Source organism: Ruditapes philippinarum, unplaced genomic scaffold (assembly GCF_026571515.1).
Source record: "Ruditapes philippinarum isolate M1 unplaced genomic scaffold, ASM2657151v2 ctg2054_1_1_1_1, whole genome shotgun sequence".
Lineage (NCBI taxonomy): Eukaryota > Metazoa > Mollusca > Bivalvia > Venerida > Veneridae > Ruditapes > Ruditapes philippinarum.
This window is the reverse complement of record NW_026855828.1, coordinates 284,116-295,105: the sequence shown is the minus strand read 5'-3', so window position 1 is coordinate 295,105 and position 10,990 is coordinate 284,116. Positions and strand designations below refer to the sequence as shown.

Genomic DNA, 10,990 nt, shown 5'->3' with positions numbered 1-10,990 from the left:
TATTCCTGTAATGTTGGTTGATTCTAACTCAAGCACTCGAGGAACACAACAGTTTTTACTAAGTCAAGGGCAATCACTCTAGAAATACTAGATAAATCCACAATGCACAATACACATGCTGACGAACATTCTGTTGAGCTCCACGGCTCTAGGTTAAATACTTTACACAAATTGAAAATTGCAAATTTTTACAAAGTCAAGGGCAATATCTCTGACAAAACAGAATAAATCACCGTTATGCTGATCAACATTCCGGCAAAGTTTCATGACCCTAGGTCAAAACAGAATAAATCGCCAGGTGCACAACTTCACAACATTCCTCTAGTTTCATTCGCAAGCAAATATCCAGGACTGGTGCACAACTACACAACATTCCTGTTTAAGTTTCCAAGACTAGGTTAAATACTCCTCAAGGTATGTGCGACTCAAAATAAGAACAGACAGAAGGACAAGGTAAATCTAAATGCCCCCTATAGAAGTATAAAGGGGGCACAAAAATGAAACTTGTTCGTTGGCAAAATATGAGAGAACTTTGCAGCCGAAGGTCAGTTAACTACAACTTGAAAATTAAATTTTCATTGATGGTCATTAATCTTGCCATTCAAGAAAGGATTTTTTTTTTACTCCTTTTATAGTAACTATGTATATGTTTCAAGTAAAGGTCATGCTCTTTCATATACCCAGTTTACCTAGGCTAAATTTTGGATATGTTATTGAATATGACAGGGTCTTGTAGAATCGGAGGGTTATTTTCAATCTCTTCAGTTTTGTTTATTTTTACGCCTTTTCTCAACAGTATTTCAGTCTTATAGGCGGGTAGTTACCTAACCATCGTTCCTGGAGAGTTACACCAGTACTAGACTACCTTCCTCTGTGCTAAACTACCAAAGCATCTCCCGGGGATAGAACCCACGCCCAAGAGGTAACTGGATTAGAAGTCATGGACTAACCCCTCGACCATGGAGGCGGTTTTAGACAAACAGATGGCTCCCGCTAAACAACTGCATTACAAAATCCCCTTTCTGATTTCATTGAAAGGTAAGAACGACTTTGGTAAAATTAATGCTGCAGTTAAGCATCTTGCCAAGGGAATGGGCGATGTACTGGCATCAAGTTTTCATTTTCCTGATAAAAGATAACAAAAAGTAAATATAAATTTTTGTAAGTTTTATCTGTATTTATTAAATAACAAAATTATTTGCGCTGAATATCTCGCACATGGTTGACAATGGTTAATACACAAATAATGAACCACCCTGCCCCAGGATTCAGAGTACCCTGGAATCATGCATATTCCTTCAGCAGCCTAGAGGTATTTATAAATAAGGATTTGTCAACAAATATACACAAGCACAGCATAAAACAATTAGCACTAGTTATGCCGCCTAGGAATTTTAGTATGTTTTTTTTTTCTAAATGAACAGCATCATTCAATGCTTTCAAATTTATCACTTAACAAAAAATCTAAGTTTTCTCCTGTCTATTCACACTGTGATAGTTTACCAAACATCCAGCTGCCTGAAGCTATTTAAATCTCATAGAGACCTTTATAAAGACAAAGGAATCCTTCTAACATTTATTCTCTATTAAACTGACCACTCAAGAGATCTTTTATACACCAACGCTCCTCTATCACACAAAAATTAATCACAAAGTGTCCGCTCCCTATAAAATAATGCAGATGAAAAGTCATTTCAATGTATGTGTTTGTGTAATGGGAATTACAAGAATGAACATAATTTAACCATGATTCAAAGACGAGAGATATCAAAACGCAAGTCTGTTATAGGTTTAGCCCTTTAAAGGGCATGTGTTATTTATGCGGCAGATTTTATCAATGATGGGAAGTCATTCTCATCATCAAACTTTGGTGCAGCATTGGCAGACCTTCGGTCACCTCTGCCACCTCCAGATCTTCCACCGCGTGCTCCTCTAGGTCGGCGTCCACCACGACCTCTCCTTGGTGAATCATTAAATGTGATCCTTATTTCATTGACCAGCTTCTTTTGTCTCATTTCATCCTCCTGAAAGAATGTGATATTTCTATACACAATAACGAACTATTGTTCACATAAAACATAAAATCATTACAAGGAAAATTACTCTACTAAAGTTAACTATTAACCAGGAAGGAAAATACTGTACTTTATAATTGACATGCTATGAAATTTAATGAATGTAACTCCTTGATAAAACTTCACAATGAGATGGGTAAGAAGACATATCAATAACTTATAAAACAGAGTAAAATATGTCAGTTTAAATAATGATGTTTCATTGTTTAGTTTAGTCTATATAACACGTTTGCCCACTCATGTACACCTTTTATATAAACATCCAGACAGAATTATTATAAAGAAACTAGCTTGACTATCATTTCCATTAAGGATATTTTACAAGTATTATGAAACTTACATCTTCTTCCTCTTCCTCGGATTCTTCCTCTTCGCTCTCCTCGTCACCTTCACTCTTACGATAAACACGAGCACTCTTCCATTGTGATGTGTCAACACCTTCATTAGCCTTTCTAAGTTTAAATTGGGATTTCATACGTTTGGCATCTTCCATTTTTTTCCATTCCTCTAAAGTAAGCTGTTTGGGTCCTTCATCCTCGGGTTCCTCAGCTGGGGCAGATTCAGTGCTCTCGCTGAAAATTGAAAAATACAGTAAATTACATCATCGAAAATCATTTTATTTACATTGTTCATTTTTGTTAAAAAATTACTACACATCAATTACATACTGTGCTTGTTGAGGAATATTTTCGGTTCTCCAGTAAGATACTTTACAAGAACCATACTGCTCATCATTACAAGCCATCTTTAGTTTCATAGACAGTATGTCTCAGTGATGTTCTATGCCTATTGGATATACTGAATACTGTACAACTATAATGTCTGCAACATTTTACAAACAAGAATGCCTGATGGACCACTTTTTTCCACTATCCAGAATTTTTATTTCTAAATTCATCCTAAACATGTTGGCAATTATGTGCTATCTGAATCCATTTAAATATTTTATGTACAGGCAAATCTTTTATGTACTTTCAAATGGAATACTTTTATTCATATATATATTGATAGTATAATTTCAGAATTTAAGGAGCTTGAGGCAAACTATTTTCAAAAGACTATTTGTATAAGAAATATAATTTAGTACACAGACATTTTTTTACATCATTTTAAATGCATATGGAAAATATTTAGAACAAATTGAAGGATATTAAAATTCTTAACTTGCACATTAATATACACATATAAAAAATAACCTTTATATTTATATAAAGTCATCAAAAACTTGTAAACTTACTTGGGGTCCTTGTTTTCTGTGTCTTCTGCCTGTGGGGTCCATTCCTGTGGTTCTTCCGTTACATCTTTCATCTGCTCCCTGAAACAGCAATAAGTAACTTTAAAGACACAATAGTTAAATAAACAAGAATGCTTATGTATTGCAGTGATAAGGAAAATATATACAAATTAGTATCATGTACTTGAGACTTTTGTTATTACAATCATTTTCTTAATATCTATTTCCAAAACACTGTAGTGAAAATAATATATAGAAATTAGTAACTGAATTTTTACTGACTGAAGGTCAATGTTTTTCTTTATTTCAAATTGAGATGTAATGTTTTTAAAGAAGTTACATGACATAGTAGAAGCACTTTGTTATAGACTGCTGATCAACTGAAATCTTACTATTGATATATGTATACCCTAGCAAAAATGTTACTTTGACATTCAAGTGAATAATTACTGAATAGTTTAACATTCAGCATGCAACTGTTACAGTAAAAACATGCAGTAACTGAACACAGATGAAAATCAAGGCCTGTCTGAGACTATTCACTATATATACAGTCAAACGTGTATTAAGCGACCGGGCAAGGGAAAGACCAAAAACGGTCGCTTAATGAAACGGTCTCTTAAGACAGTCAGCATGATATAAAAGTCAAAATTTATAAATGACATCTTTTTTATTCGATGGGATTGTTTTTCAACTTCATTTTTATATAAATGTTGAATAATAAGTACGCTCCGATAATCTAAACTGATGCAAATGTAAAAATAACGTTCTGATATTTATTGACAAAATCAGTTTTGATCCATTACGTACATGTTTGACATTTTTTCCAGAATTTTTTAACTTCTCCGTTGTTTTTCCTTGTCTCCAACACGAAAACCCTATTAGTGAAGATGTTTTCTGTTGTGCATTTTTTCATTTGAAATAAACAAACTACATCTATTTGTTACGATTAATTTAATGGCTGATCAAGTTCAAGGTCAATTCAATGCAGTCTAAATGTCAACAAGCGAAGAGTATACACCATCTCAGTATGGGCGGAGCGTTGCATTGTTTATCCGATATTATTGGATAATACACGTCACGCGTATACTTAACTTCATTTGCATACGCTAAAACGGTATGGGAAATAGAGTTTTTCACACGTTTATTGTTGTGTTTTGATTGCTGACACTTGTGACATAACGAGGTGGCGTTCTCTAAAAACACAATTACTTGACAGGTAAAAGTGGTCGTTTAATGAAAAGATTGATGTCAATTAGATGACTAATAAGCGGTCGCTGGTCGCGTTGAGCAAAAGTCGCTTAATACATTAAAGATATAGAGAGAAAATGATCGGGGGGAATTTAAAGTGGTCGTTTAAGACAAAAGTCGCTTAATACACGTGGTCGCATGGGCAAGTTAAACTGTATATAAAAATACACAAGTACTAGTTGGACTGGTTTAAGCAGTATCAATGTTAACAGGATCAAATAGTAAGAGAATGTTGGATTTATTAGTGCCAGCTTTACCTAGGTACTGAGCATTATTTTTGACATAAACTGGCAGCTTAATGAATCTACCAAACATTTTACTCGGACGTTATGAAGTCGCTACTTGGATAGCTTTTTAATCAGGCATTAGAAATAAACTGACAGACAGGTAAGGACAAGTCCATCTTGGAAAGGTGTGGAAGGACATTGACTAACCATCAAAGAACCTATCTTGTGCGCTTATCAGTAATATTAACAGTTGTAACAATAAAATTTCAGAACAAAAATCATCTGCTTTTAGTACATTAAGGTATTCATTTTGTTTGTTTCTTGATTTATAAAATGCTTGCTGTATATTAAACATATCCAAAATAGATGGAAAGACAGACAAGATGATGCATGACTTAAATACAGCTACTATGTACAATGTTTAGCATGACTTTTCAGAGGAGCTAGACCTTTTAGAAAACGCAGCAGCTTCTAAGAATAGTAGTACTTTCAATAATCTTGACAGCTTTAAACAAGTAAAATGTGCTTTCTATTTAAACAGAAAAAGCTTTTTCCTAATATCTGCATACTATAATGCAATGTATTTTGTTTGTCTTTGAATTCCTCAAAAACACAGCGCTTAAGCTAGGTCAGAAAACATGTACATTTAAAAATCTTCTCCAATGAACTCAATGGTCTGTTGATTTCATGGCTTATTGACAATGAGGTTTCTTACTATTATTCCCTCATTAATTTCATTAATCATTAATTTACCCATAGAAACAAAAAGAACATTCTAAAACCATTTCAAAAAGCCAACAGACAATATACGGAAAACCAAGCTATAGCACTGTGCAAAATAAATTAATTAAATTTCACAACAAAATACATAAAGCAAGGAATATCTTAAAAGAGAAAAATTTCAGTGGACAGGCCCTTGTTTTCTAAAAGAAAATCAGGCTCCTATGAATGAGATCACCTACTTGGGATCCCTCCAGTAGTCCACCTTTGGAGGCAGGCTGTAAAAAAGACAGCACTACACTCAACCAGGAAACACTTCAACAAATCTCAAGACCAATTACATATTATTAGGGCCGGGAATTATATTCGAATATTCGAAACACTACTGAATATTCGAACATTGAAAAACGAATACGAATATTCGAAAAAAAAGGAGAAATGTTTCATTTTTTGTCATTACTTTCAAATTTCAATTCAGATCGTAAATTAAACCTTTGCCCTTTCCTTCACGAGGTGTTCAAATGTTTGTATGACGCGTGTCAACAATTATCGCCAATTAACTGTGAAAACTTTGGGGTATAGTTGATCAAAAGGGCACCCGTTTCACAGTTTGCAATTTACCTGTTGAACAGTTTATAATGTAAATTTTTCCGATTTTAATTATCTAATTTATTGTTTTCTGTGTTAAAATCTTTCCGATTAATCAATAATTGTCTTAAATTTTGTGAATAAGAATAAATTGGCACGCATTATTCGGCGCGTTATGAAAGCATATGAAGTGTCTAAATTCTGTCAGAATATATTTATTCCGTAGACATTAAACTCCGTGTGATATTTACCTCGTTATAGCTAAACTTATCTTAAGAATATTTTAAACTTTATCTAAAATTATAAATAAAAATATTTAATACAAGTTAAGTTTCAATATCATTATGTGTCTTTGGGGATAAATGGCTACGATGATTCATATTACTGTCAGTCAAGTCACGTGAGTTACCTCCCGTTAATAAGACAGCGGTCGGGTTTACTGAACAAAAGGCTATCAAATTATGAATTTATTTCAAAAGTAAACATATATCTCGATTTACAATATATGAATTAAAAAAACTTCGACATAGCAATAAAGGTCTTTTTAATCGACGATTATTCCAAGCATTTTAAAGTAGTATAGTATTCGATGCAATCAATTTCGGATACGTATACGTCAAAGAGAAATATTGGAACAAATGTTGTAAAAACGAATATTCGAATATATTCGAATATGGAAAACGAATATTCGAACATCGAATTCCTTATTCGTTCCCAGCCCTACATATTATTTGTAACTGAAAAGTTTTCAGTGATGTTTAAACATCATGGAAAGCATTCCAGTTGCAAACAATGTTGATAAACATGTACGGAAGCAAACAAATCAAAACTTTTTCTATCAAAAGTTCTGTTACATACCGATCTATTAAAATATCACTTGTAATTATTATTATCATTCATCTTCTGAAACTCTTAAAATTTTTAACACTGACTTAATCATTACTGAAACAACGATTATAGTCTTTTGTAGTCACAGAAAAAAGTAATAAAATTGTAAAATAGTAAACAGATACAAAACTTTCTCCTCTGAATGTTTAATTCTATACAACTCTGCAAAAACAATTTCATAACGGGCCTTGCACCAAAGCTTGAAAGGCTTTCAACCTTACAGTAAAATATAAACCTTATAAGAGATGTCAACAGCATGTTAGTAATGTATAAAAATTTGATAAGATAGCCAAGGCAAGAGGTTTCATAACTGGTAAAGCCATTACCTATAAGGTAGAGAAAACTTTTTACTATAAACTTACTCAATATCATCCTTTACAGTACCCCAGTTGTGTGAGCCAGAGCCTTCCCTTTTTTCTGTAGCCTTTACACCACTGCTGTAGCAAACATAATAGAAACCAACAAAATTTTAATAGCCTTATAATTTAATCTGTTTCTTTAGGTTCAGAGTAATACTAGCACTTTTAAAGCCAGCTGAAAAAAACCCACAAGCTTTCCTGGTGGAAGGACATCAGGGATTGAAAATTCTTTTCAGAGCCACTCGTCCCACAGGATGAGGCTTCAAATTTCTACTTGTCCGGCATGCTTTGCTATTCATCCGTCATTTTTGAGATAAACTTTGCCCATGCAATAGAACCTCCCCGATGCAAGACACCACTTAAACTTCTCATAATCAGTTTGTTTACATAAATAAAACCAAAACCGGAAACAAAGCTTGTGTTTTAGGTTATATATAAATCGCGCAGTTTATAGAGCATTGTCAGGCACATTCCAGTCACACCTGTATCCAATTAACAATGCTTTTAGAGCTTTATAAAGTGTGCAAATTATAAATAACCTAAAACACAAGCTTTGTTTCGGGTTTTCCATCGTTAAATGTAAACAAACTGATTTTGAGAATTCTAGCTTTCTATTACATCGGCAAATTATTGCTCGTCCTACTGGACGAGCATACAATTTTATACTGGTTCTGCATTGATGTCTACTGGTAAATACGTGCGGATGACTGGCATTTTCGATCCCTTCACATTAAATGAGTTTCTCAGTTATACATGTATACAATATTTCAAATAGGTCTTGGCACTTGGACAAAGATTTCATCAGCTTATTAAGTTAATTACAGCATCCTACAAATATTATAAATAATCTTAAAAATATAATGGCATGAAAACATTTTTTTCCAATTTCAAGCGCAAAATGATACATTCTGATGAACATTACTGAAATGAACCAAGACTTATTTATAGAAGTCTGATTGCCTACTATACAATTGAAGCCACAATCATGTAGACAAACTGGTAAAACCACCAACATAAACTAGGCTGAATGCAGAGATCTTTTTAATACTGCTTCTTCAAAACAAGACACCTACGTTCTGTCACTGCCACTATGTCGCTCAAATTCCCGTTTTCCACCAAATCCGCCTCGACCACCACGGTCACCTCTACCAGCCCCACGTCCCATTCTTCCTCCTCTACCACGCCCACGATTAAATCCTCCTTCACCCCTTTGTCCACCAAATCCACCACCTTCAGACCTCTCCGTGCTGAAACCGCCACTTGGTCTATCTGACCGGTCTCTGTTAACAAAAGAGCCTTCAAATTAATCATCTTTGATAATGATTAAAAAATTTAAAATTCTTACAAAAAGTAAAGATTTTTAGAATAACAAAATATATAATATATGAAGGGACATCTTAAAGTCTTTATCTGTATACACAAAGGACATGCCAACAGTAATATATATTCACTACTACATCATATGCAAACAGAAAAACAGCAACTGACAAGACCGGACATTCCTGTCGAAACAATTGGATCTATGGCAAGATACCTCTAGACAGACTCGTAATAAAATGTCGCAATTTCTTGTCAAGGGCTGCTACTTGCCTATATCAATTGTCATTCAACAACTGTGGTAAAAAAAATTGGGGCTTTATTTTTTACCTCAACTGTGTTAAAAATAACAGGATGATATAGGGGAGGTATGGAATGACAAGTGAAAAAATTATATACGACAGAAACAATATATGCTGCATCATGATAATTAACCTTTCACTGTTCTCCAATTTTCTTTAAACATCTAACTCATGATTCTGTTTTTTTACACATTAACTAATTCTTTTGTATTTCTTGTACACTGTCATTCATGTAGGGGTGTCATCGATTCAATCGATATCGGTGTATCAACGATCTTTGTTATCCGATTCGATATCGATTCTATTTTTTAAATATCGGATATCAAATGCACATATATTTCTAGCTAAAGAGACTTCAGCAAACAGGTTTTATAGAACTGATAGACATGTTTACTGTCAGAAACGTCAAAATAAAAGTGACATATAAAGTTATGGAAGCCAGGAACATTTTTTTTCTAAAATGAAAACGGAAATCAATGCCAGTTACCTCCCAGTGTCTCTAACGAATGTTGCCTAATTTCGTTGTAATCTCGCACGTCTGCTAGGTGGATGGTAAGACCCCTCAATTCAGATTTTAAAAAGGGAAAATGCCAAGAAAAATTTGTCAGTGTTTCTTTGTAAAAATTATGATTACAAAGTGTTAAACTTTAATAATAAATCAGGTTCTAAACACTATAATTTGCCAATTAAACCCGGCTTAATTGGAACGGCAAGGACGGGATTTAGCATCATCAGTAACTACGTAATAGCAACAACAATTAAAGTAAAATGGAAAGGGCTTTAAACTTTATAGTTACTAGTCATTAGTTTTCATTTATAGCTATATGATAAAAAAGAAACAAATTGTTCAGTTTTCATAGTTTATCTTTTTTGCATTTGTCTAAATATAACTGCTTTGTCAGTGTCCTTAGGAAACATTTAAAAAGACTTGAAAGCTAAAATTTAGCCTGGCAATCGATATGTCGCCGTGTCGTCGATAATTCATTACCGATATATTGATACAAAAATCCTTATCAACGACACCTCTACATTCATGTGGGGACTGCAAGCAAGTATACAGAGATGTGAGCTGCAGTAGATAATGCAGCATATATGCAATATATGGCAGTATCTGATACATGAATTCGTACCTATTTTCAGGGTTGAAATTTTCATCCCTTCTTCTTGGAGGTCTGTTGTCTTCTCTGTTATCTCGGTTCTGTCGACCAGTTCTTGGCCTTTCCGATTGTTGACGAGGAGCATTAACTTTCTCTGCAAGATCATCGTCACGTTATAAAGGTTAATCTACCAATTTGTCATTAAAATATTCAAATGTTATCACTGTTTGTTTTGAAATGTGAATCTCATGAAGAATTTTGATACCATGGAGACATCTTAAGTTGAACACATTTGTATTCATTTTACAAGCGTCATTCGAAATGTAGAATAAAAAGCCCCGTAAAAACAAAAGCCATTTGATCAGTATTACAATTTTACAACCCGAATTTTCATATAACATGTGAAACATGCATCAAATGATGTAAAATGTAAAACACGTGCATGTAACTTTTGTCTCATTTAATTTTGGCAAGTTTCTTTATTTTATCATTAAGTTATACATGCAACCAAAGTGAACTAAATTCCTTACCTTCCTTTACAGGTTTAATCTCCTCCACCGGTTTGTTCTTATTCTCTGTCTTTAGCACTGACTTTTTGGCATTCTTGTTTTTCTTAGTCTTGTCATCCTTCTTTTTCTTGTCTTGCTCTTTTTTCGCAGATTCTTGCTGAGCAAGTATTTCTAAAGGATCAACATCCTCGTCTATAAAAAGTTCAAATTTGTTTTTAACGTTTATGCCGTATAAACTATCCATTGTTCCTCTTCTTTTTGAGGATGGCAACGGATTTACGGCCTTACAATTTTAGTTCACCAATATGGAGTCTTTAGCAATGGTATGATCCGGGGAATCAACACGTGACTTGACACTCGGACTACAACGGATTTTGTCGCTGAAATTCATATGTGCCGAGGTATTCCGAACTTATAATCTAT

General features: G+C 33.8%; 1 protein-coding gene across 4 annotated transcripts; it reads right to left on the bottom strand.

Annotated features, from left to right (window-relative positions):
• Window positions 1-1,152: 1,152 nt before the first annotated feature.
• On the bottom strand, window positions 1,153-10,923 carry LOC132744524 (SERPINE1 mRNA-binding protein 1-like). Of its 4 annotated transcripts, none has more exons than XM_060733270.1 (8): window positions 10,589-10,923; window positions 10,092-10,212; window positions 8,416-8,622; window positions 7,346-7,420; window positions 5,750-5,785; window positions 3,313-3,390; window positions 2,416-2,647; window positions 1,153-2,024 (listed from the first exon to the last, which is right to left on the bottom strand). In XM_060733270.1, exons 1-8 carry the CDS (start codon window positions 10,809-10,811, stop codon window positions 1,818-1,820), a joined length of 1,179 nt encoding a protein of 392 aa, XP_060589253.1. In that variant the 5' UTR covers window positions 10,812-10,923; the 3' UTR covers window positions 1,153-1,817. The 4 variants fall into 4 exon arrangements, with proteins under 4 accessions (XP_060589253.1, XP_060589254.1, XP_060589255.1 ...); XM_060733271.1 differs by having other exon boundaries at window positions 7,346-7,417; XM_060733272.1 differs by lacking the exon at window positions 5,750-5,785 and having other exon boundaries at window positions 10,589-10,921.
• Between the last annotated feature and the right edge of the window lie 67 nt (window positions 10,924-10,990).